We start from the raw sequence: 27870 nt of genomic DNA, 5'->3' as shown, positions 1-27870 counted from the left end.
ATTATTCGATTAATATAATTGATTCTCAATTTAAAATTCGTTTATCTTCAAAATCCAAATGAATCTATCAATAAAATCTATTTTTCCAAGTGGTCTGTCTTAGTGGTGCGCCTATTGTTTAACTATGTTGATAAAATAATAATGGTTAAAAACACTTTTGGTACGTATATTTTTATTGAATAGTGATTTAGTTCATAAACTTTAATTTGTAATGTTCTAGTCCCTATATTTTCAAATTGGTATGTAAAAATTTAATCTCTATAATTTAAAATTACAGTAAAAAGCTTTATCAAAATTAAGTTCGTTTTTTTTAAAATCATATAATGATTTAATCGTTGTAATTCATCATCTATGTATATATATAACCTATTAAATCTTAACAACATTCCCCCTCTAACGATTAAATTGTTATCAATCTCAAAATACAAAGATTAAATAATTACAAATTAAAGTTTATAGACCGTTAGTTCAATAAAACTTAGACCAAAAATATTTCTTAACCAATAATAATTCAACCCGACATAATTTTTTTTTGAACAGAATCTAGTTGAGAATTTTCAATACATTGGAGATGAATTATGAGAATTTCAAGAGATTAAAGACTATTTAATATATTTTTAGTATTTTACTTTTGTTTGATTAAATATTTAGTATTTTACTTTAATCGTGAATAAAGCATAAAAGATATTTTTGGAAAATGATGTACTGAGCAAAGAAAGTTATATCCGTCGTTTTTATGTTGGGATGATTTTTTCTTCTCTCTCTCTCTCCTGCCCGATTCCTTACAGAGCGAACTTCCCCAGTTCCCTCCCGTCTGCAATATTCTTCAACTGCTTCCGCTATAATTTCACTGCAACATTCTCAAATTTCTCAATCACTTCAATGCAACTCAACTAACACTGGTTCGAATCACACCGTCGCTTCCACGAGTTCTTAGATCCTATTTTTCCTCTTCGTAATCGTTGCTGAGGAGTACTGGATTTGAGGTAGTGCTGCATTTAGTTCACTCAAAATCCGATTTGATTTTGTCTCTATTTTGATATTTTTTTTTTGTAAATTCTAGATCCAGTTTGATGTGGAACCTCGCGAGATTGACTGCGGCGAGTTTGAGCCGATCTAGGCGCTTCTCGACTGCAATTCCTGGTCCTTGTATTGTCCACAAGCGCGGTGCTGATATTCTCCACGATCCTTGGTTCAACAAGGTTTGAATCTTTTTGAGTTCTTCTGCGTTTGGAATATTTTTAATCGTTTGGTTGTTTGTAGTCGCTAATTTGAGCTTTTTGTTTAATGTAAGAGGTGAATTGCTTTGTATTTTTACTACTCTCAAAAGTAGATATTTACGTGTCTCTTACTCAGAAGTCGAAAATAGGACCTTAAAGTGCTTATAAAAAAAGTACGCTTGAGAATTATTGTATTTTTGTGACGGCAATGTTCTTCTGTGGGGCCTCCTTTTATGGAAACATTTGAAGTTGTAGATATTTCGAAGTAGGAATTCTGTTCTAGTGTTCGCCTTGGCGAAGAGATTCCAGGGAGCTTTGTTTGTTATGATGCTTTCAAAGTCAGGTTTTGGGTACACTTTGGGACTTCTTTTTAGGACTAGGATGAGAATTATTCAATTGGGAAAGGTTTCGATGTCTGATTATCACTACTAAATTCTTTATCAATATGTATTTTGACTTTTTTTTTTCGTTTTTTTGTTTTATTAAATTTTTTAAAATTTGAAGTACCCAAATCTCTGTTCTTTTTATTTTTTCATACATCCGAACAGGATGTGATAACGTACTCCCAACGGATATAATGAGGGAAAGTATTCTTCTAGGCATTGTCTTTGGTATTCTTTATCCTATGGTTGTATCTGACATTATATCATGTTGCGGTCATGTGAAACTTTCTTTACATCTGTCGCTTTTCATTTTCAAAGAGCAGGATACTGGATTTCCTCTCACTGAAAGAGACCGTCTAGGAATCCGTGGTCTTCTTCCTCCTCGGGTTATATCATTTGAGCAGCAATATGCTCGTTTCAGTAAGTTTATGCTTGATCTTAAAACTTATTGCTTTTCTACCATCAGAATGACATATTGTTAATTCCTTACGAAAGAAATGTATTAAGGCTGACTAAGAAGATCGCTGTAATGAGAATTTGTATTTTACCTCTTTTTCACCATTAGTGTAGTTTGAAATTGTATGGTAGGTCATTACTTATTACTTGGTCGCTAGCTGTTAAATGTTAGTTGCTTGTATTTTAGTTGTTTAATTTGTTGTCTGGTTATTATTTTGCTAGTTTGTTAAATTCAGTTGATTAGTTGGTGACACCTATAGTAGGGTATTGCTCTTGTAATCACAACTTTTCTTTAAAGAAACATTTTATTGATTTAGTGAAAAGTTGCAACTCTATTCTATCCACTCCCTATAATAGTTATATAAGACCACTCCAATTGGAGTTTATTGCAAAAGTATAATTAGAGAAGAAATTGAACTTCTGTAATCACAATTGGCAATGAATAATGATTTCTTTAAGTATTGTGGGAGAATTTTCAATCCCTATGCTGCATTAGAGATAAGATCGTTTTTTGAATGTCTTATGCATCTTTTTGTTCAAATTGCTAGTGGAATCATATCGGTCACTGGAGAGGAATACTCATGGTCAACCAGATAGTGTTGTTTCATTGGCAAAATGGAGGATCTTAAACAGATTGCATGATAGGAATGAGACACTATACTATCGAGTAAGTTGCAAAAATATTATTGTTTAAATGCTTGTCAATTAGTATTCATTTCAATCCCATTTTAATACTTTTCACTCTAGGTCCTTATTGACAACATCAAAGACTTTGCTCCAATAATATATACACCCACAGTGGGCCTAGTTTGTCAAAACTATTCTGGGTTATTCAGACGTCCACGTGGAATGTATTTCAGTGCGAAGGACAAGGGAGAAATGATGTCCATGATTTATAATTGGCCAGCACAGCAGGTTTTATGTTGACCTTTGAACATCTTCTATCATTTTGTTTCTCTCTCTTTCTATTTTATATTTTAATAATGGATGTTTCAAGTTAAAGGAGATATATACCATGCGATTTTTTTTTTTTGAACTTATAAAACATATGACCAGAGATCTTAAAAGTGTCTTATAAGTATGATAACTAATATGTTTCATTGTAGTCGAGAATTCTAGATTGCTCTCTTTCTTCAGTAGTATTTGGGAATTGCATCTGGCTGATACTATCTAAAATCTAAATCATATTTGTTTTTACATAGAGGACCTAGCTTATTTTATTAGGCAGCTATTAGATGCCTTCATATATTTTCAAGACTAATGGTTAATGTATTTTTCTGGTATCCTTCTTCAACAATCTTTAAGTTGCTTAAGAGACCAAGTTAACTAACTTGACACAATTTATACATTGGGATAATGGTCTATTAATTTATGAGTGGACCACATTTATTCAAAGCATAGCAGATACTGTTTCATTCAACAATTCTTTAATTATTATGCCTCACACTATATAATTTTCCTAAAATTCCTCCTATTTTACCCATTTAACTGCAGGTTGACATGATTGTCCTGACAGATGGAAGTCGTATTCTTGGCCTAGGTGACCTTGGAGTTCAGGGAATTGGAATACCTATTGGAAAGCTTGATATGTATGTTGCTGCTGCTGGCATCAACCCTCAAAGAGTATGTTCTTTTTTGTAAGTGTAGGCTTGTAGTATTTGAGCACGTGCCAATGACAGTGGCTCATTTGAGCCTGTTTTTGTGCTTCTGAATATTTTTATCCCTGCATTTACACCTTTAATATCCCATTGATACTCGGATTGACTATACCGATGAGAGATTTAATAGATTAGAGTAGATTTTCATTTTAAAGATAAATGACCTCCATGATTTGCGAAGGCAGCAAATTATAACTTTATTTTCTAAATGTAGTTATAAACATATATGTAGTTTAATTTTTTTACCATTTTAATTTTGTGTTGAATTGGATAGTTAATTTAAATTGATAGAAAGATTAATGGACATACCCTTTTTTCTTTTTGTGGGACCATGTGCAGTTCATGGCCTCTTGTTGGAGTGCCATACTCAAAAAGTTCGTTCTGTAACATTTTGCATTAGATCTCTTGGGCACGGAGGATCTCTTCTCCCTGCCCCTTGGCTGTTCTTCTTCGTTTCTGTTGTGATATTGTCTCTTATCTTAACAAAAAAAGAAAAAGAAAAAAGAAAACTATAGATGTGTCATTCATAATTGTTTTTTATTCTATCAATATATTTTTATGTTACTTCTTGGACGATTCTCTTTAGGAAATTTCATTTGCTTGGTGTAAACGTTAACATGTACACGTGATTTTATGCAAGAGAAGAACCAAGGAAGTGACAGTTTTAGATTACCACGTTTGGAATTTTCCCAATATTTTTTTTCCTATTACTTGCTCCTGATAGTGGGGTAACCCTCGAGCCTACTGTCTTTTCTGCCTGAAGGTTTTATGTTACCTGAAAATACTGATGTAAATTATTGGAGATGATTTATTTTCGATGATTGGAAGTGTTTTAAGTAGAACTTTGGATAATTTTTATTAACCCCATTTTATTGAAATTTCACTAAATCTATGCCCTTGTTTGATTGACAGATTCTTCCAGTAATGCTGGACATTGGTACTAACAATGAGAAGTTACTTAATGATCGTCTTTGTAAGTGAAAGAGAGGCTTTCAGTTCCTTACTTTATCTTCATTCTTTCACTTGTGATTTATTGCTCTTATATTTATCTGTTTCGTTTGTGCAATGCAGCTTTATCTGTATTCTATAGTGCTGAAATAATTGATTTTGACCACTAGTTAATATTTATATTTACTTTTACTCAGAGAAAAATTACATGTTTTCAATTCCGAACTTGCTTCATTTTGTCCTTTTTCTAGTTTGACTCGTTAGCCTTGTTGGACAAGAATTTTGTTTTTTTTCTCCCTTTAAGAGATACAAAGACTAGTAGGCGCATATAGTTACTGGTTGTATCTTTTCATAAAGTTCATAGTAGTGTTGAATAGGCACCTCAACATATTTGCGTTTACCAGGAACTCCTTTTTATTCTATTTATTTTATGTTTCTTAGTAATCATATTTTCTCCTCTTAAGCTTCATTTTTTCTCTTTCAATACTTGCTTTATCTGGTGTCTGTTTGCCTGCAATTTGTTAAATGTTTGTGGTCTTTGGATTATTCCTTCTAGACATTTCCTAGGATGTCATCACATGATTTAGTATGACAGATTTAGGACTGCGGCAACCTAGACTGGATGGAGAAGAGTATCTATCAATTGTTGATGAATTTATGGAAGCCGTACATACACGTTGGCCGAAAGCTATTGTTCAGGTTTATTGATTTAAGATTTTGACTTTTAATTTAACTTTTATTGCAATCAGTTTCGTAACCTTGTGATTTGATTTTGAATGATGTCAGTTTGAGGATTTTCAAATGAAATGGGCTTTTGAAACATTACAACGTTATCGTAAGAAGTTCTGCATGTTCAATGATGACATACAAGTGAGTACTTGCTGCAGTATTCTACCGATGGATAAATGATTTAAAAGGATACTCATTTTTACTTAATTCATTTCATAAAGGGAACTGCTGGTGTTGCTCTTGCTGGACTATTGGGAACTGTGAGAGCTCAAGGACGGCCATTGAGTGATTTCGTTAACCAAAAGATAGTAGTTGTGGGAGCTGGAAGGTATTGCTATTTAAAATTCACTCAAAACAGGAATACTGCTTAGAATTTTGTGATCACAAGCATTTTTCTCTTTGTGTAAACAAAACTGGTTGGGGTGGAAGAGGAATGAATACTTTGGAAACTATAGCCCAATCCTTTTGGTTGAACCTACACTTCATGTTTTCTCAATTGATTTTGTTCCTCCCTCTCTTCTTTCGATTTCAGTGCAGGGCTTGGCGTTCTTAACATGGCTGTCCAGGCTGTTTCGAGAATGGCTGGGAACACTAATTCTACTGCAAGAAATCAATTTTTCCTAATTGACAAAGATGTAAATTCTCTTCTAAACTTCCACTTATCATTTGCTGCTTCAGTTTTTCTAGTTTTTACTTCATGGGAGTTATTGGATAAATTATATGGATTTTGCATGATCTGTGTTCATAGTGCGGATTAATCTCATCTACATGACCAATTATCCTTCAACATTACAAATTCTTTGTTAATTGGCAAGAAAATTCCCTTTCATTTATAAACAGGTAGTCTGGTATAGTAATCATGGTCTAACCTAGCTTATCCATTCATCCTTGCTTCTTTATCTATTCTTTTATTAATTATATGAAGTCAGTGGGCTAATTTGAAATCTGCGAGCATGGTGGACATACTGTGGAAGATTAGCAGTAGGATTATTTTGTTTACGTTTGAACTACTCAAATTTCTAGCATGTGAAAATAAATTGCTTGTCATAACTATTATCTAGCTTCTTCTGCTAGGGTATTTTGTAGTTAATTTTTTTTCCTTGTAATACCTTTTTAATTTTTTTTAATATTTATTATTATTATTATTATTATTTTTAAGAATGCTGTGTCTCGTAATATTAAGTTTTCTTTTTAGTTAAAGAAGAGATCTCATCCTTTCGATTTTTATTTGCATCATATTTTTCTTTTTCATATATTCGATCCCAGAAACAGTTGTGAAAGTGCTATATTTATAGAATACCATCGATGTTAACTTTTGTAGATCTTCTGTGGGTTTTTAGTCTTTGTGAAGTGAATTTGATATGTTCCGTGCTCTTCACCACCCCATAAATATCATGACAATGCCTGCGATGTAATAAGTTTTAGCAGGGTGATGCTGATAGACTTTTAACACTGTGCTATATGTCATCGGAGTAAAACAAATTATGTCTTTGTGCAGGGTCTTGTCACAAAAGATAGAACAAATATTGATCCGGCAGCTGCACCATTTGCTAAGGACCCAACAGAGCTTGAGGGACTTAGTGAGGGAGCCAGTCTACTAGAAGTGGTAAACTTTCTCAAACATCCTTCATTATTACCGAGCTAATTGCCTTGATACTCTTGGAGAGAGTTCTTAGCATCACTCAGTAGTTTTCACTCATCTCCACTGACATTTATGAATGAAAATTTAATCGTTGTTCAGGTGAAAAAGGTCAGGCCCCATGTTCTTCTTGGTTTATCTGGAGTTGGTGGTATCTTCAATGAGGAGGTGCGTGTCCTCTAATTTATCTTCTCATCGTTAGTTGGTACTCAAGTTAACTTCAGAAAAGTTTTATCTTGACAGGATGTGTGGTCTTTAGGTTATTTTCATGTACATCATGTATTTGTCAGTTATCCATGTTTTTTTGCTCACATTTTGTTGTTTAAGTTGAAGAATAAGCAACTTAAGAAATCCACCTCTCATTAATATACTTTTTCTATAGTGAAGATTTCTTTAGCCCTCTACTCAAATGAAAGAAAGAGTGGATAGGAGAAAGGAAATTCAGTGTAACTGAAGTAAATTGCATACACCTGATGTCTATAATTCGTTAATCTAAATTTCAGCCTCTTAATTACGAAGACAGAAGTATATAACTTGAGAGTCTGAGACTCCATTGTGCTTTCCTATCTATTTAACTATTAGCAGGGTGTCAATTGTTGCGTCTACTTTCCGCAACTATTTCTCATATTTTATGGAACTAAACTAGGTGCTCAAGGCAATGCGAGAATCTGATTCAACTAAACCTGCAATATTTGCTATGTCAAATCCCACAATGAATGGTTTGTCTTATAGGATGCCATTATTTTCATCTTAGCTAGCTATTTACAGTTCAAACTAATTATCATTATTTTACCAGCTGAATGCACTGCTGCTGACGCTTTCAAGCATGCTGGAGAACACATAGTATTTGCAAGTGGAAGCCCTTTTGAAAACGTTGCTCTTGGTATCTTCTATGCTTTCGATATATATAATAGAATGTTTGAAAGCATTTGGCACCGTTATACCAAAACAATCAATGTGAAATCTTTCCTATGGGATTCCACTCTTACTTTTTAAATATATGTTTCTGACTCTGGCCCTATGTATTATTAGTTTAATATGATTATCTGCAAAACCGCTTCCTTGCAGGCAATGGAAAAATTGGACATGTAAATCAAGCAAATAACATGTACCTGTTTCCCGGGTCTGTATCTTCCCTCAGAACTGTTATTTTGAACTCGTAAGACTCTGATGAGTTTAACTGTTTGTTAACTGTCATTATTTTAATGCAGGATTGGGCTGGGAGCTCTTCTATCAGGTGCTCGTTTTATAACTGATGGAATGTTGCAAGCAGCTGCAGAATGGTATGAATCTTTATCTGGAAATCCAATATCATCTTTTTTTGTGAATACTACTTTTGGAAGATGATAACAATACCTAATCTGCTGCCAGAACTTTATGGCGTATTAAGAGAGTTTTTTATGATGTGTTGCTGAAACCACTTACAAATTGCTTATGAAAAAAATGATAATTTGGTTGAATCTGTTGCCGTATAGGCATCCAAAAATATAAACCTATTAGGATCCCAAATAGAATAACGTAACTAGAAAACTATATTGCAATCTCAAACAGAAACTACAATATCAATAGCCTTTCGAGAGGGCTATTTCTCTCCCAAGAACTCTCTCAAGTTCCTCACACAATACTATTCCCCAAAGATACTCTCCTTCTCCCTTACTACCCTTATGTATATCCATATTACCCCCAACTAATTACCATACTGCCCCTTCATACTAACAAACTAATAGGGTTCTCACAAAACCCTCTACATAGAATTCTATGTTTTACTAAATTGTTTAATGATAAATTAAATTGTGAAATTTATATTTTTTGAGTGCTTTAATATTCTGACATTGTTATCCTTTTGATTTATGTTTCATTATCTCGAAGTTTCTGATATGACGTTCTCATCTATGCAGCCTTGCTTCTTATATGACAGATGAAGAAGTTCAAAGTGGTATTTTGTACCCATCAATTGATAGGTAGGATTCACAGTTTTATTTGCTCTATCATATTGCCAAAATTTAATCAACTCAATCTGATGGCTTCATTGTTTAGACTGGTTAATTCATGAATTAAACTCCAAAATATCTTTATGCAAAATTGCAGCATTCGACAAATCACAGCAGAGGTCGGAGCTGCAGTCCTGCGAAGCGCTGTTTCGGAGAATTTGGCAGAAGGCCATGGCGATGTGGGGCCTAGAGAGCTCAGGCTAATGGCAGAAGTAAGTAAACTCAATTCATATTTTATGAAAACATACACAACAACATTGTCTTTCTTCCACTTTCATAAAATAAGGTACCTATTTCATAATCTAAATAGCTCTAGTCGTAAATAAATGTGTCTTAAGCATAGCTCGTTAAAACATCTACTCCTTTGTTTTAACTCTTTCTTTTGAAGTCCGAAAGTTCAAATCTCCACCCTCATATTTGTTGAACTAAAAAAACTGTGAAAATGATTCATATCCAAATATATAGCTTATTTAGAAACTGTTTATACAATAGTTTTATTTTTTTTTGGATAAAAAAATGTGTTTGAATTACTTTTCACATCTTTCAGTGTTCGAAGATAAATATTACTTCTTCGACCTATTTTTCTGAAAAAGATAAATTTTATTTCTTTCGACCATGACATAATTTTGTTCACGAGCCATTCAATAACAATTTTCTACAACAATTTTAAAAACAATTTATTTCCAGAACAGTTTTCCAAACCTTCTTGGAGTATGACTTGTGTAAAAATTTCTTTTATGAGCTGTAATTTTCTTGAGGTTTTTTTTTTTTTTGGAACTTTTGCAGGAGGAGACGATTGAATACATCAAACGCAATATGTGGTTTCCTATTTACAGCCCTCTTGTTCATGAAAAATAAGCATATTCTAAAGCTCTACCATTCTTATTTTCCCCAAGAACACCATTCTTCAGCCCTCTCTCTCTCTCTCTCTCTCTCTCTCTCTCTCTCTCATAGTTTGGGGCCAAACTATTGAACATAGGAAATAGGTCTCTCTATTCTGAAGAATGCTGTGCGGAAACGCCCTTGCTTGGATCCCCTTAGGCTTTATATATTCCCCTAATTGTTGTATTCAAGGTGGCAATTGTGGGATGGGAAGTTTAGAGTTTATATTTACATCCATCCACTCTTTTTATCATCTCTAAGATAAGTTCTCCTATGTCAAATTTTGATTTGATAACTAACTTCTTTCATTTCACTCGTCTTCTCCTTCTTACATGTTTGATAGATTTGGTGAAATCTCAGGTTAAAAGTACTTAGGTTTAAGCTTTATTTCAATTTGATTATTATGATTTTAGCAGCTTCGTTATGTTCTAAACGTTCTCGTTGTTACCAGATGTTTAATGGTTCTCTTATATGACATGTTTTCGGTAACGAGTTGTGATGGTTAAATTGAGTGGTTGTATTATAGTTTTGAGTAAAAACAAAAGGTGAAAAAAGGGGTGAGTTTTATTCCATATCTTCAATAATGAAGATCCGGTAATAATAGAGATGTTTTAAAAGATTTAATTAAACTATAAGGACTGTAATGTTCCAAATTGATACTATGCTCAAAGTTTTTTTAAATTTACTCTTGAGACGTTGGATCAAAAATATTATTCCAAAAATTATTATAAAGTCACTCTTCAAAGTTCAAAGCATTGAAATGGAGATTAGATTTCTCTTAATAATTATTTCCAAACTCTTTCTGAACCCCTTCTCTCTATTCCGACGAGGCTTCAGGCTTCTTACCCCTCGTGTATGATTTTTTAGATAAATTACAAACTTAGTTCAAGATTTTGTGGTCTATTTTTACTTCTTGAAACTATAGAAAATTTTAATTGTCTTTAAATCTGATAGTTTTTGCCATTGATCTTGTATTGACTAATATAAAAAGATTTTGGTCACAAATACTTTTCCCTTCGGTTCTTCTTTTTAATGCTCTCAATTCATTGCTCTAAAAGAATTCTTCAATATTGGAAAACGTCTTAAGATGCTGGTGACATATTCAAGTTGCAAGGAAGCACTTGTTGGATCTATATCCGGGTTGTTTCAATTCCATTTTGTGATGAGATGCTTTCTGTTTTAGCCATGAGTTTTCATCTGTAGCTAGAATGATGATCGTAGAGTACAATCGATTGGGGAGCCAACGACTTAAGCCCTACGGTTGTTCACGTCATAATTCTTGATTTTTTATGTATATATATATATATATATATATATTTTGCGGTATTCGATTGATTTCATGTGATGCAAATCACTTTCTAAAATTCTACCCTATTAAATAATAATATTGGTCAATCAATTATCAAGGCTACAATATTAGATTTTTTTTTTGTTGTTTTTGCTTTTCTTTTATAATTAATGTGTTTTTTATTTAAAATGTTTGGTAAATAATCAATAATTTATTGATCATAATTCGAAGCTTATCTTATTTTGTTTGGAAAAAAAATTGTGTTATTACCAAGTTTTCAATTAATTAATCAATTATCAATAATGATCGATCTAAAAAGGTGGAATACAATTGTGTTTTTTTCATTTCATTCATCGGGAAGTTAAAAGAATTTTAAAATAATAAGTATAATTATAATGTGAAATCAAATAATTAAAATAATTTTTCTTTATTGAAGTTGAAAATTTTAATATACGACCTTAAAATAAAAAGTAGGATAGAAAATCTTTATAATTTTAATTGAAGTGTAGTTAAAAAAGAAAAAATCCTGAATTAGGTAAAATAAACTTTTCAAAATGAGAATATAAAAAAATTGTTATATTAACACTAAGAAAATGTAACCTAAACTACATTAAAGTTGTGTATATGATAATGCAATTTATATGCACTAAAAAGATTAAATGAATAGAACGTAAAAAATTAAAAGATAAAAAGTTACGCATTCAATATGCATAAATTAATTATATCTAAATATTTGTATATACTTATATTTAATTGTAGAAAATGAAGGTTTTAGAATGCCAAAAATTTTATAATTTTTTTCACTCACTCAAATTATAATTTTGTGTGTTCAATTTATTCCCACAACAATTTGATGTTAATAAAATTTAGAAAATAATTAAGAAACTTAAACCTATATTTACTAATAATAAATAGGAAAATAGTTAAAAAAATGTGAACAATATAAAAAGTAAAACATTAACGAATTATAATACATGGATGAATTTAAAATTTAATAAGACATCATATTGATGGTTGATTTGATTTATATTTTATATTTTGGATATCATTTTTTTATTTTTAACTTATTTTATTAATAATACTTATCTTTTGATCTTATATTTCTACAATTATATTAATTATAAAAAGAATAAAATATATTTAACAAACTTATGATATTTTTATAAATTTAAAGTAGTTCATTGAATAAATTGTTTCTGTAATAAATTGTTTTATTAGGCGTTGAATATGGTATTGAACTGGTAAATAAAAAAGTTCCATCGATTCAGTAAAAATAAAATCTGTTCGATCTTCATCTTCATCCCCTGAATCGGAAAATCGTACTCGAAACAATTTTCTCGACAAAACAACTGTAAAGGGAAGAAAATTCCAAGCCAGTCGCTGTCCGCTGTAATCCAGTCTCTCTCTCTTTGGCGCTAATTAAATAGCAGATCTGAAGCGCACGCCATTGAAGTTTCAATCTTCTCTTTACGAGATTCCTCCGCATATTCTGCCACGGCAAGCTTCAGGTTCCGCCATTTGAGATCTGCTTCGACTTCAGTGGCAGAATCTTCAAGTTGAAGTATCTCTCTCATTGCTTTTCTCTATCACGTTGTATTGATTAATTTATTCAACTTCATTTCCCTCTATATGTACTGTTCCTTTTGTTCCTTATATGATGAGTCTGCAACTTACCGCAGTCTTGGATACTAGAGAATTGTAATGCTGACATTAGCGATTGAAGTTTTAGGAATTCTTACAGTTTTATAATATGTTTTGAAAATGGTTATTCAATCAAATTGTAATCGGGAATCTTGTTTCTGTTGGCAGAAGAACATATATCGAGTCTAATGGCTGTGAGGAGACCTGGAGTCATTGCTTTATTTGATGTTGATGGGACTCTAACAGCTCCTAGAAAGGTAAACAAAAAAAGTTCCGTGATGCTAGTTGGTTCATTGAATTATGAATCTTATTCAGTACATCATTGGTATTACATTTCTGTCATGTGGAGTATCTTTTTAAAGAAGGGTGAAATTTCAGGTTGCTACTCCAGAGATGTTGAAATTTATGGGGGAGCTCCGAATGGTACTTGATTTACTTACGTGAAAAGAAAACATTTATGTAGAACATTTTCCTTGTTTTATTTTTTGATTTTCTCATCCATTTTAAATACTACAGATTGTTACAGTTGGTGTTGTGGGAGGATCTGACCTTTCAAAGATTTCAGAACAGCTTGGAAACTCAGGTAAATTTTAATGGATTCTTTAATTTCATGAGCAAGTTACTTGGAACAACTAATTTATAATGTGGCTGACTTTCAAGCGGAACGTGTTCTGTTTTTGTTCCAATTTTTTTATATGCATCATATGTATCAATTTCCCTCATTAATCATGTTCCTTGACGATTATATACTAGATATGGTATTTGCTTCATTTAAAATAATTTAGAATATTGGTAATCTTCCTCCTCCTTGTTGTTTGCTCTTCCAAGTTTTTGTTTTTCACGATCCTTCCTTATATTAAGCTTGTACAGGGCATTAAATAGAGAATGTTTGTGATTGTTCTGTAATCTATTAATCCATTCCTGTTATGCAGTTATTCATGACTATGATTATGTGTTCTCTGAGAATGGACTTGTGGCACATAAAGATGGGAACCTCATTGGCACCCAGGTACTGGTTGCAACTAGATCTAGATTTATACAAATTGTTAGATGTCTAATGGGTGATGATAGCCATTAAATGTTATTCTAATGTTTAATATATGTGTCATGTGTGTATGAATTTGTGTTTTTTTTGGTATCAAGTAAATTCGAGAGCTGGAAAAATCCAGCATAAATTCGTCAATTTTCTCCCTTGTTTCAATGGGTATCTACTTTCCCATAAATACAGTCATGCCATTTGACTTCACGTTGCAACAAGAAAGATCTGTTGGCTTAACTACAATTTTGATCAGACAAACTCTGTGGTTAGGGGAAAGGGAATTAGTTAGGTAAATATTTATGATATATTCTATTTCTATATCAAGCGTTTCATTGATTTTCGAAGCTAACGTATACTCTGATTCTTTTCCTTTATTCCCTTCATGATAGTTCAATGATCTCAAAATAAACAAAGGAAACCGTGTTGTAGAAGAAGACGGATCAACAACATATGACCATATTTTCCTTTTAAGATTTATAATGCCTTGGATGCTTATCTACTTCCCTATCTTAAATTACAATTCTTTAAGCAGTAATATGAAATTATTTTATGTGCTTATGGTGGCTCGACCAACTTTCACTTGAATTGCTTTTAATATTTCCTCTTGTTATTTTCTGTTATAATTGATCTATATCTGCATGATAGATTGTTCCTTTCAATATGTGCAGAGCTTGAGATCACATCTTGGGGAAGAAAATCTCAAGGTAATAAAAGTCATCCTTTTTTCAGTGCCCCATTTATATAGAAACCGTTGTCAGGACTCAGGGTAACCAGCGCTTCCTATGACTGGGGACACAAGGAATGATCCCTTGCTGGTGGTCTGCATGTTATTTGAGGCCATTAGATTAGTGTCTGTATGAACAATTACATGTGCTCATATGTCATAACCGATCATTGATTGAACAAATTGTGCAATTTTGAGAGTATTGCATATAGAGTTGTATAATTGAATGCAATATTGCATACGCTACTCTGATAGCCCCCCAAAAAGGTTTTACCTAAGCTAGAAAGGGTAAAAGCAGGGTATATAGGGAAAATAGGAAGATAAAAGGAGCTGTGCATTGAAGAGGGAGAGCTAGTCCGAAGAAATCACTTTAGTAATCATGAGAGGCAGAGAGAGTGAGAAGAGTGGGTCAGCCGGATTATCGTTGAGGGGAATAAATGATTAGGAGGTAGCTGGCAACTAGATATTACAAGGGATTTGAGCTGCAAATTACATTGGTCAAAGTTTTCATTATTACTTTGTCTCACACAAATCATTTGCTTGTAACTATTCAATATACATACAAAAAATTAATCACATCTGAGTGCATGAACATAGATGAGTCGCAAAAACTTTGGATTTGTTTATACTACCTTATGACTGATTGTAATAAGAAATATTTCATAAATGTTGCATGCTATTGTATTCATGAAAAGTAACTTATAGAAGCCTTGATATTCCGAAATGACCTATTACCAAACAAATGCAGAATTTTATCAACTTTACACTTCATTATATTGCCGACTTGGATATCCCTATAAAAAGGTCAGTGAGCTGGAGCCTTGAAAATGTTTCTTGTATATCTGGTAGCAGATGATATATGTCAAATTATTTATCTCATTGCATCTCTAGGGGAACGTTTATAGAGTTCCGAAATGGGATGCTTAATGTCTCACCAATTGGGCGAAACTGCAGCCAAGAAGAAAGAGATGAATTTGAGAAGTATGATAAGGTGAAGAACTCTAGTCCCATTTATTGGAAAAGTCAGCTTCGGTGATTTCAATTTGCATTTTTATTCAGAGGACATGAGATGAGATAAATCTTGCAATCCACATTCAGGTTCAGAATATACGTCCAAAAATGGTTTCTATCCTCCGGGAGAAATTTTCCCATCTTAATTTGACATTCTCCATAGGAGGGCAGATAAGCTTTGATGTAAGTAGAGTTTAATTTTCAGCATTATCATCATAAAATAAATAAACAGCATGACTGAATCTATTTGGGTGGTGCTAATATTTCATTCAGGTCTTCCCTCAAGGTTGGGACAAGACATATTGCCTGAGGTACCTTGAAGATTTTAAAGAAATCCACTTCTTTGGCGATAAAACTTACAAGGTTATTCTTAGAAGTTCTGATTGGCTTTTCATTTGTTTGGTTGTTATCTCTTGTTTAGGGTCTACTGCCTGCCTGATTGCTTTCGAGTTCCTGTGCAAAATGTTATTCTATTAGTGCCCACTGAATGTGATAATTAGCCTCTAACTCAAACATAGAGAATCATAAAGCGAATAATTAAAGATGGGTTTGATAACCATTTTTACCGTTTTGTTTTTGGTTTTCTGGTTAAAAAAATTAAGCTTATAGACATTACTTTCTTCACTCATGTATTCCTTTGTTGTGTATATAGTTTTTATAAACATTTTCAAAACCTCACTCAAATTTTTAAAATGTAAAAAAATAGTTTTCAAAAACAATGAAATTTGGAAAAACTTACTAATGAAACTATGTAAAAACAAGCCTAATTTTTAAAAATAGAAAACCAAATACGAAATGGTTATCAAACGGGCTAGATTAGCTTTTGAACTTGAACCTCTATCGAGCAGGGAAGATAGTAAAAAACTAGGATTCCTTCCCAATCATAGCAAATTAAGCATGATTTTGGTATTTATACTGACATAATCTTGCTACATTTGTTTTCGGGCAGGGAGGAAATGATCATGAAATTTATGAATCTGAACGAACCGTGGGCCACAAAGGTCTTTTCCCTCCATCACTGTTAGTTATCTTCTTTTGTTCTTGATTACTGTGGTGTGTTCCTAAAGCAGATGTTTTGTTTTTGCTTTCGTTTTTGCAGTTACTAGCCCCGACGACACCGTGGAGCAATGTCGAGCCATATTTTTCTAAAAAAATCCAAGAGCCGAAGCATAAAATGTCCAATTTTATCTGTACGAATATGCCATTTGTGATTTTAAGCAAATTTTTAACTGTTCATGAAGAACTTTTGTAGCTTCTATTCATAATTTAGAAGATAAAGACATTATACAAGAACTTCGATAAATAAATCTTAATTCATGGATTGAACTTGGTTTCCTTGGATGAAATTGGACACCATATTTCTGCAACTTCTTTTGGTAATAATTCTCTCTGATTAACAAAGTTTGCGTTGCAGATATTGATATTTCAATAGAGATGACTGAATTCTGTATAGTTTCCCAAGAAGCTGAATTATAGTACACCAATCCCAGCTACGATTATAGGTATGTTTTCACTGCCAATCTTTTGCCTCTTGAATTTATTGAGAGAAAAAATAATTTCAAATAATATCAATAAAATTTTTGGTAACATGTCATGTCATAAGTGTTTAAGCATAGGAATTTGTTGATTTGTATAACTATGATATTTTCGATCGATGTGTCAAATTATGAAAAGCATATCGAGAACGTATATTATATTCCATGTGGAAAATGAAAATTTTATTTTATATAAAAAAAAATTGTTAGTAAACTTATGTTAATTCAGATCTTGTTTGGTCTATGTTTTCAAGTTGTACCATGGTAATGCGGATGAAGATTTTTTTACTTACAAATTGAATTGACCGATTTCCACCATGTTTAAGGTATTTTAACACACAAAATAACTGAAAAATTAATTGGTTTGGATATATATTTCTTTTTTGAAACAATAAGGGGGTATCGAAATCACAACGATGAAGTTTAATTACAATATTTTCATATGGTGTTCGATATGAAGTTTAATTACAATTTCTTTAACTTTCATTAAAATGCATAACAAAATTAAAAAAAAATTGAAGCTTTCAAACAAAACTAGCACCAGCTAATTAATTATACAACAAACTTTGACATAACTCAACCACTAATAGAGGTAGCTTCTCTTGGAAATAATTCTCTATGATTAACAAGTTTTACTTTGCATATATATATAGACACACATATTGAGGATATATACCTGAATATTTCAATGGAAAATGACAAAATTATTTATAGTAATTTGCTATAGAGTTTGAATCATATAACAGTGTTTTGAACTAGGATTATAGGGTTTCGATAATCTTCAATCTCTTGATTATTGTAAGAAAAAGAATGTCAAACAGTATGTCATCACTTATACAGACCAAGATTTTTCACGTCACATTTAGGGAAAATAGATCAAATAAGCATGCGTGTCAAAAGGAACACGGATTGCACCACGAGAATCAACTGTCTTGAAAAACCAAACCTTGTCTGCTTGATGTATCAAACCAAGGAAAAACTGCGTGGGATGGAGAGTGATTAGGAATTGAGTCGTTTCAGCTTCTCCATCACGACCAAGAATTATGCATTCTCCTTCCTGCACAATGTTAACCAACCAACTCATTTACTCATAAATAATATGTTCTTTTTTCTTTGCATAACGCTTCGTTTTAAGTTTTAAAACCTATTTTGATTCTCAAACTTTTAACGCTTATTTTAGCTTAATCTATAAACTTTCAAATGTTATATTTCAACCTCTCAAGTTTCAACAATTACGTCGTCCCTAATACATAAAAGCTTTACTTAAAAAATTCATTCGAGTTCGTGTCATTAATTGTTCATCATTTAATATAAAGTAAAAAATTATTTTGAAACTCAGACACCTACCTGATCAAACCCAGCTTTAAAACACATATCAAATTAATCAAATAAATGAATTAAAACACATGTCAATTACTGAACTAATTTTGTATCCAAAAGTTCAAGAAAAACAAAATATTTGAAACTGTTTTAGAAACACCAAAGTGAAATTTAAACCCAACTTTCTAAAATAGAGAAAAATATTTCTTACTAATGAATAAAAGTTCTTCAAATAAATTTATCAAATACTCTACAAAATCTAAAAATATTTGAAAGAAACAAAAAAAAATTACTCCAAGAAATCATTTCAACAATATATACCTCCTTGATAAGAACAATCTCCTCATTTGCAACAGAGAATTTGACTTGTGAAATCGTAAGTGTGATACGAACTGTAATACACAAATAACAAGTTCTATCAAATAATTAATTACACAAAAAAAAATTGTTCATCATCAAGTATTTAAATTATATGAAACACAAAAAGAAGAGTTTGTATTAATTACTTGGTTCATCTTGGTAGACAGAAAAATTGGTTATAATTTGTCTGAAATTTTCTAAATGAATAGAAAAAAATCTTCCATAGTCAATTTTGCGCACCACCTCCTCCTCTGTTGGAGGTGACAAATCCAATTCATGGCGCTTCTCAGGCTCATACTCTAAAAAACAAAAAGAAAGAAATTTCCAAGAATTAAAGAACTAATTTTGTGTGTGTTCTTGGAGCCAAAAGAAACATCATATTTCTCAAACATGTTCTTTAAATTCTCAGAATAAACAAAGAATATCAAAGAAAATTATATATATATGTTCTTACTTGAATTCTCAAATCTAAGGATCATGCGATTAATGTTTTCTAGGAGATGGATGGTCATTGAGGAGGAAGTCGAGCCATCCAAGAGAGCATTGTGGAAGGCGTGGAGGGAAATCTTTGAACCGTGAATCTGATCGATGGAGTAGGACGCGAAGAATCGACGCGGTTTCTTCAGCACCACGACGAAGCGGGAGGAACGGTGCGTGGCGATTATCGTGAACAGCAACGGGGAGAGATTGATGTCGGCGTCGTCGGCGATTTGAGTGAGGAGGGAGGTGGCGTTCAGAAAAGGAGCAATGTGATCAAGCCTGATCAAGATCATGGTGTTCTTGGAGAATATTGATGTGTGGAAATGGAGAGAAAAAAATGAAAAGAGGGACGAAATTTTTGTTTAAACAAGTCTCTCCCAATCGAAGTAACTTGTTTTATAGTGTTGGAGCTCTTTTGTTCTGGTACAGATTATATTAAATTTGGTATATTGGCTTCTTGAAATTATAATGGTATAACTCTATTGGTTTACTCAACTTTTCGGGTTGTGTTTTATTATTTACCATGGTTGTATAAAAGAGCAAATATTTGAGTATTAACCGACTAATACCTTGTATCTTACTAATCACGATTAAAATTTTGATGAGTAGAAGAATGAGTGCAAAAAAGAGAAATATTTAGTGGTGATCAGTTGGAAAAGTAATGAGTGGAATGATGGTCAATATCTAAATGTTGTAACATAAAAAGTTTGGGTCTCTAAACTTTTTAAAATTGTTGACTTTATTATTCAAAGGAGGCCGTGTTTAAGCATTTGGTGGCATAATCGTTCAACTAATGAATTGAACATTAATCTATACTTCTTAAAATATCTTGGTGCGGTAGAAGATGGAGTAGTATGTGAACTATCATTCCATATGAAAATTTGTGCCTCCGTATGTACTTCAAAAAATTGTCTCACTATTACAATTGTTTGTTTTAATCAAGGTGTTAATTAGCTTCTTTCGACATGTCTATATGTTCATAGATTTTTTTTTTATTACCTAGGAGTCGGATCTATATATTCATAGATTTGACATCAACACAAGGGGTGAAACAATATTTTCATAATATTATATAAACACTTAACAAATTAAAATATAAAAATATAAATAAAATATCACAGTATGGATATCGTCGGGAGGAAAAAAAATCGAAGCATATGTCAGGTGGACCAAGAGCGAAGGTCGATCACCAACTCCAAGGTACTGGCTTGCGGAGCTTGCGACCTATAACATAGAGCCTCATGTGAAGGAATGAGACCCTTAGCTTGTCTCACTTGAGCTAAGGGCCCAATGAATATTTAGGAGCGATTCAAGCAGAATAAATAGTTGTCGAGATTGTCTCCGTGATCTTTGCTGTAATTCTCGTGAAGATTCCACACAACTCCTATAAATACACCATCTCTTCATTCAATCAAGTACGCAATTCTATACGCAATTCTATCTGAAAACTGACTCAAAATTTTGAACTTTGAACTAACTTGAGCGTCGGAGTGCACTTTCTTTACTTGCAGGTCTTCTTGTTCAGCCTGCTCTGCTCAATCAACTCATTCAAATCTCGCATGACAGAAACATATATAATATTAGTACTAATAATTTTTATTTTTTATAAAATATTTATTTATTAATTTAAATATTTCCAACAAATCTTTATTTTTACAACTCTCTCCCTCTCGCAATTGAATTGGCTTGTTTTACGGTATTAGACCTCTCCCTCGCCCACAACCTTGTGAATTACTTATACTCTTTTGTTTTTGTACAAATTAAATTTGGTATATTTGATACTTGAAAGTTTAATGGTGGTTCTTCAACTTTTAGGGTGGTGTTGATTATCATAATTATTTACCATAGTCATAAAAAAAATTTAGAATAAAGAGTTGTTAAATATTTAGTGGTGATTAGGTGGAAGATCAGCGTTACGGTTGATATCTAAATATTATTCTATAAAAAAGTTGAGAAATCTTTAAACTTTTCTAGATGGTTTGACTTTATTATTTTAGGGGATAGAGTTTAGACATTTGGTGGTGTAATTGTTAGATTAACGGATTCAAGACACTCATCTATTAGAGACAAAATTAAAGATTTAAAAATTTATTAGAAATTTTTTCTAAGTACAAGGGTTCAAATAGACACGATTTATAAATTCAGGGAAGTATTTGGAAAATTTTAGAGTACATAGGACTAAATAAACACAATTTTTAAAGTTTAAGGTCCAACATATAATTTAACAACTTTAAAGATATCTATTTCATTCATTCAACTTTTAAAAATAATTATTTTCCTATTAATTGTTTTATTTTAATATAATAATAATAATTTGATAAAAAGTAACTTTTTTTTTTTTTATGAATGGTAAAATATAATTTAACATATCCGAATAGGTGTATTAATGAGCATGTATTAAAATTATATAATCTCTCCTTCTTCGAAAGATTTAATGATGTCTAATTATAGACAACACACAACTTTGCAACTTCTATATATTTTGACATTTTTTTAATATTACTAATTTTAAAATATTATAAGTTTTGAACTTATTTAGAAAATAATGCTGCAAAAAATTTTCTCATCACCAACTTACTTACGGCCACACTTACGGCCACGTTGCTTAAAAAAAACCCTCCTTTATTGTTTCACACGACCTATACTAATTTTAAATAGCTTATTCAATTTGACAAGACCGCTATAGACCCAAAGGTCTGAGGTTTAATTCCCAATACTTATATATATTTTTTTGTTAATAAACAAATAACATAGATTTTTTTTCAATTTTGAATGAATGTTACTTATTAAAATTTATATATGCTCTCCTAAAATAAATAATTACTATTTAAAAAATTATATATTCTTTATTTTAAGTAATACTTATTTTATTTTACTTAAAAAAAAAATTAAAATATAGATATTTTAAGAGAGAAAGGTTTTAATAAGTAATATTTATTTAAATTTAAATCATATAAACACAAATTACTATTAAAGTGGATTAATTATAGTTTTTTTTGAAAAAAAATAGGTTTCTAACATTAATTATTTTATTTCAAGAGATAAAAGAGATTTTATTAAGTAATACTTATTTATATTTGTTTAAAATGGAAAAAATTACAATATAGCATAGGAAAAAAATTACAATATAGATGATTGAGTACATTAATTATAGTTTTTAAAAAGAATTATTGTTTTTAGTACTAAAAAGTTATTGTTTTCTCAATAGTAATTATTTTATTTGAGGAGAAGAAATAAAATTTAATAAGTAACACTTTTTTAATTTAAACTTATTTAAAAGAAAAAAAATTAGAATACAACATTTATTTACTAAAAATTGAACATTGGACCTCTAAGTTACAAAGCAAAATCTCTAGCGCCCTACCGAATTCAATAAATTATTGAAAATTAAACCCTAGAACTTTTATAAATGAAAAAATTAAACCCTCGAACTTTCAATAGTAAAAATTAAATCCCCAAACTTTCAGATATGATAATTAAAATTGTACCCTCTAAATTACAATTAAACCCTAAAATTTTTTAAAATTGTATTTTTTTTACAATTCCGTCCATATTATGTATTGAAAATATTCTCATCTAATTTTGAATTCAATGAAGCAAAAAAGGGTGGAGTCACTCTTTTTCACATACACCGGGAGAAATGGTTACGATAGCAAACCCCTCCCTGGCCGGAGAGCCTCTAGGACAAGGGGGCGGCGGTCAACCATCCACTCTCGAGATTCATATTGATTAATCGATCTCCGCGTCCAGCCAGTTCACTAAGTAGACTCACTCTACCGAGGGGCAACAAAGGCTGGAACTATTCCTTTTTTTTTTGCTCTTCAATATCCGATTTTGCAGACAATTCTTATAAAGCCTTTTTCCTCGAGACTTGCCGAGAAATATGGGAAGAGTGTTGCTCAAATTGCTCTTAGGGACGTGGAAATCCGAGAGATTGCTCAAAGTTTTTAAGTTTAAGCTTACAAAAGAAGACATGAATAATTCTATCGGGGGAATTGACAGGAAATACCAAACGCCCGCCAAGTTTTGGGGCATAGATTTGTACGTATAGGTAATTAAGAAATCAAATTGAAATGGAAAATAATGTCCATTGTTCTGTTAAATCCCTCACAAGTTAATGAATGATGGAGCATATTCCCATTTGTGAACTACTGCTTGTCTGCAAAATCGAATATCCACGAACAAAAAAAATATTTTAATTTTAAAATTGTCAAATAGATACAAATTTTCAAAATTTTAGGGTTTAGATTTTACAATTTTTGAATTAGAGGGTGCAATTTTATCCTATGTGAAAGTTTAGGGGTTTAATTTTTACTATATAATTATAAATTTGAGGAAAAAAACTGATATCAAAATCTGAATAGTTGTACGCTATGGTTATATTGGAACCTTCTCAAGCACTCGGATGAAGAGTATGAATTATCCTCCTCATTGAACTGATTTCCACCGTATTTAAGGTATCTTAATACATAAATTAACTGAAAAAGTAATTTATTTGGATATATATATTCAAATATAAACTTCGTAAAATTCATTATCGTCGCAAGAAATTATAGCAATTATGCCCGCAAACTTAAGAAAATTACTGTCATAAAACCCTCTTTCACTATCATGAAACCACAACGTTAAGGTTTAATTTCAATAATTTGATAAGTTATGGAGGGTGTTTTACAAAATTAAAAGACTTTCTAAAGTTGGAAGATAAAGTTGTAATATATTTTTACCTCAGAATAAATTATACCATGTCACTTGTTTTAATTTTTCTTTTCCCTAATGTCTTCAAAAGTTTTAGTTTTACTATTAAATTTAATTAAAATGCATATCAAAATTAACAAAATTGAAACTTTTAAACAAAACTAGCACCAACTAAATTATACAACTACAAACTTTGACATAATTATAACCACTCTAATAGAGGAATAACACTGTGTATTTTGCAGCTTCTCTTGGAAATAATTCTGATCTATAATTAACAAGTTTAATTTGATATATATATATATATATATATATATATATATATATATATATATAAAACTTGAATTCTTCAATGGAAATGGCAAAATTCTTTATAGTTTGCCAAATAGTTTGAATCATATTACACACAGTTTCGAACTAGGGATTATAGGTATATTTCGACTATCCTCGATAATCTTCAATCCTTTGATTATTGAGAGAAAAAGAATGTCAAATAGCCACTTTTACAGACTAAGATTTTCACGTCATATCAGACTATTAAAATAGACCATATAAGAATGCGTGTCAAAAGGGACACGGATTACACCACGAGAATCAATTGTCCTGAAAAACCATATCTTTTGTGCTTGATTTGTCAAACCAAGGAAAAACGTCATGGGTTGGATGGTGAATAGAAATTGAGTCATTTCATTTTGTCGATGACCAAGAATTACGCATTGTGCTTTCTGCACAACATCAAACAACAACTCATTTACTTATCAATAATTAAAACGTTGTTGAGTTTGACCTAATGATTTAAAACCTATAACGATTCTTGAACTTTTTACGATTATTTTATTTTAATCTATATATAAACTTCAAAACATTATATTTTAATCTAGCATTATAAAAATGAGTTCGTATCTTCATTGGTAGTTCATCATCTAATAAAAAATAAAAAAATATTTTGAAACAAAACACCTACTTACCTACCAAACCTAGCTTCAAATACAAATCAACGCAAACATTTGTTCATCAAATAAATAAATTAATTACAGACATGTATATGTAATTTATATAAAAAAACAAATGTATTTAGAAGTTCCAAAATAAAATAAACATAGAAATTAAAATTCCAAAGTAAAATTTAAACCTAACTTTTAAGTAGAGAAAAATATTTCTAACAAATGAAAAAGAGATTATAAATTTACCATGGATGTAGAAAATAGAATTTTTGGACAGAAAAAAAAAACTTCACTTAAAAACAGTACTCTAAAAAATAATTTCAACAATACCTCATTGTGAAGAGTAATCGACATAGTTGGCGTAGAGAAGATGACTCGTGAATCTATAGATGTGACCAAAACTGTAAATAAACACAACAAGTCCTTAATAACACGTGCTAATAAATTCTTTATCAAGTAAACTAATACGAAACTCCAACCTCAACATAGCTCGTAAATATATATTGAAACGAAAAAGAAGAGTTGTTAATTACGTATGTCATCTTCGTAGATAGAAAATTCCGCTATAATGCGATTGAATTCTTGATAATCAATCCCAAAAAATCTTCCATAGTCAATTATGCCTAATTGCTCTTCATCCTCTCCCGGAGGTGACAGATCCAATTCATGGCTTTTCTCTGGCTCATCATCTAAAAATGAAATGTCCAAGAATAATTAAAGAACTAATTAATAATTGTGTGTTCTTGAAATCCAAAGAAACAATGTAATTATTCTCAAAGATGTTCTTTAATTAAATATTGTGAGAGTAAAATAACTTACTTGAAGAATCATTCTCGAATCTAAGGGCCAAGCGATTCATGGAATCAAGAAGATGGATGGCGATTGAGGAGGAAGTCGAGGCATCCAAGAGAGCAGTGTGGAAAGTGTGGAGGGAAACCTTTGAAGTGTGATTGAGGTCATCCGAGAAGGAGGTGAAGAATTGGCGCGGCAATTTCAGCACGGCGACGAAGCGGGAGGAACGGTGCGGGGCAATCATCGAGAACGATCCCGGGGTGAGTTTCACGGTGACGTTGTCGTCGGCGATATCGGTGAAGAGGGAGGTGGCGTTGAGAAGAGGAGCAATGTGGTGAAGCCTGATCAAGAGCATGGTGTCTTGGAGAGTGATGTGAAAATGGCGGGAAAGGGGAGAAAAAAAGGGGCCAAATTTTTGTGGGGTTTCAATTATTTTCTCAAGTTTGAATAACTCTCTGTGGCTCCCAATAGAATTGGCTTTGTTTTATAGTGTCAAGACCTCTCCCTTTTGGTACAAATTAAATTTGGTATATATTGGGTTCTTCCAATTTTAATGCTTTTAACTCTCTTCTAACTTTAAAGCTCGTGTTTTATATTATCGTGATTATTTACCATGACTATGTAAAAAGAATAATACTTTGGTACTAATTGGTTAACACCCGTCTCTTGCTAATCATCCTTGAATTTTTGACAAGTAGAAGAGATTAACGTAAAAAATGAGTTTTATTTCTTCTTTGGATTTAAATGGAGAGTTGTCAAAAATAGTGCGAAGATGAGCATTGATGATCACATGAAAGAATGGAGTCTCTAAACATTTTAAATTTATTGACTTTATTATTTAAGGAGGCAAAAATTTAGGCATTTGGTGGCGTGTAATGGTTAAACTAATTAATCGACATAGCAGATTGATCTATAAGACATAAAAATTAAAATTTTGAAAGTTTATTAGAAACTTTTTTAAAGTACAAAGACCAAATAGACACAGTTTAGTAAATTTTAAAGTACATAAATTAAATAAATATAACTTTAAAGTTTACGGCCAAACGTATAATTTTACAACCTTAAAAGGTATCTAATCTTGTTCATTGAGCTTTTAAAAGTAATAATATGTTTTCCAATTAACTGTTTAACATATATTGTGATAACATGATTCGGATATGTGTATTAAAGTCCCGATATAAGCATATATTAGAGTCACATATCCTTTCTCATTTGAGAATTTCAGTCTTTTATCCAAAGACAAAACTTGATTATTTTTTTTTCATTATTACTTTTTATTTTTATTTTTTTTTGCCGTCAAAGTGAGCATAGCTCAACAGTAATTGACAGACATATATCTCTAACCAAGAAGTTGTAAGTTCGATCCCTTCATTCCTACATGTTGTACTAAAAATATTCCTATAGTATATGTACTCCCACTCTCTCATGTTCATATTATGAGTTTATTTCGTAAATAATTCTTTAATATTGTTGGACTCCACATACTTCTTAAAAGATGTGGGTGTAGTAGATGATAATGAGAGTACTGTCCATATCATCATACTATAAGAAAATTCCCTCCTCATGTACAAAATTGTCTCATGATTGCAGCTGTCGTTTTACAATCAAAGTATTAAGTATCTGTCGATATGTCCATATATCTAAAAGTTCGACATCCATATGAGAGGTAAACTGACATTTCTATAATATTATATAAAAAATGGATAAAATATAAAATATATTAACAAAATATAACCAATATGGATACAATGATTATGAAATATTTATTTTTACTGCTCTCTCCCGCTCTCAAATATTGAATTGTGGCTTGTTTCAGTATATTAGACCTCTCCCTCGCCCACACCCTTGTGAGTTAAATTTGGTATATTGGGTACTTCAATATTTAATGGTTTAACTTCTAGTTTGTTATTTACCATAGCCGTAAAAAAAGAACAGTACTTAAAATACTAATCCGTCAACACTTATCTCTTTACTGATCACCATTAAATTTTCGACAATATTATTTTCTATTCTTTTCTATTTAACTAAAGAGTTGTCAAATATTATATTTAGTAGTGGTCAGCTTGAAAGAGGAATGTTGACGGTCAATATCCCTATATTGTTCAATGAAAAATTGTCTCTGAACTGTTTAAAAT

General features: G+C 31.4%; 2 protein-coding genes across 7 annotated transcripts; both read left to right on the top strand.

The window, feature by feature from the left end:
• Nucleotides 1-738: 738 nt before the first annotated feature.
• Nucleotides 739-10219, top strand: NAD-ME2 (NAD-dependent malic enzyme 2). 2 transcript variants are annotated; one of them, XM_022300431.2, is made up of 20 exons: nucleotides 739-986; nucleotides 1064-1202; nucleotides 1927-2023; nucleotides 2608-2726; nucleotides 2807-2974; nucleotides 3554-3682; nucleotides 4630-4690; nucleotides 5261-5364; nucleotides 5452-5535; nucleotides 5616-5722; nucleotides 5927-6029; nucleotides 6893-7000; nucleotides 7136-7201; nucleotides 7680-7752; nucleotides 7830-7916; nucleotides 8102-8156; nucleotides 8245-8316; nucleotides 8932-8994; nucleotides 9122-9236; nucleotides 9811-10219. In XM_022300431.2, exons 2-20 carry the CDS (start codon nucleotides 1074-1076, stop codon nucleotides 9880-9882), a joined length of 1812 nt encoding a protein of 603 aa, XP_022156123.1. In that variant the 5' UTR covers nucleotides 739-986; nucleotides 1064-1073; the 3' UTR covers nucleotides 9883-10219. The 2 variants fall into 2 exon arrangements, with proteins under 2 accessions (XP_022156123.1, XP_087982686.1); XM_088126560.1 differs by lacking the exon at nucleotides 739-986 and having other exon boundaries at nucleotides 1062-1202; nucleotides 1922-2023.
• A 2284-nt stretch (nucleotides 10220-12503) lies between these two features.
• On the top strand, nucleotides 12504-19799 carry PMM (phosphomannomutase). Of its 5 annotated transcripts, none has more exons than XR_015792329.1 (14): nucleotides 12504-12755; nucleotides 13004-13092; nucleotides 13214-13258; nucleotides 13352-13418; nucleotides 13768-13844; nucleotides 14543-14578; nucleotides 15347-15402; nucleotides 15490-15589; nucleotides 15697-15792; nucleotides 15883-15972; nucleotides 16559-16610; nucleotides 16709-16799; nucleotides 17024-17111; nucleotides 19325-19799. XR_015792329.1 is itself a non-coding variant. In XM_022300450.2 (13 exons), exons 2-12 carry the CDS (start codon nucleotides 13024-13026, stop codon nucleotides 16756-16758), a joined length of 738 nt encoding a protein of 245 aa, XP_022156142.1. In that variant the 5' UTR covers nucleotides 12504-12755; nucleotides 13004-13023; the 3' UTR covers nucleotides 16759-16799; nucleotides 17024-17372. The 5 variants fall into 5 exon arrangements, 2 of the variants coding, with proteins under 2 accessions (XP_022156142.1, XP_022156141.1); XR_002603075.2 differs by having other exon boundaries at nucleotides 19322-19799; XR_015792330.1 differs by lacking the exon at nucleotides 19325-19799 and adding an exon at nucleotides 18011-18259.
• The last annotated feature ends 8071 nt before the right edge of the window (nucleotides 19800-27870 follow it).

This window comes from Momordica charantia, assembly GCF_013281855.1.
Source record: "Momordica charantia cultivar OHB3-1 chromosome 7 unlocalized genomic scaffold, Mcharantia_2.0 BLBB01000007.1, whole genome shotgun sequence".
In the NCBI taxonomy this organism is placed as follows: domain Eukaryota; kingdom Viridiplantae; phylum Streptophyta; class Magnoliopsida; order Cucurbitales; family Cucurbitaceae; genus Momordica; species Momordica charantia.
The sequence above is the reverse complement of the archived record's forward strand: the minus strand, read 5'-3'. Positions and strand labels throughout refer to the sequence as shown.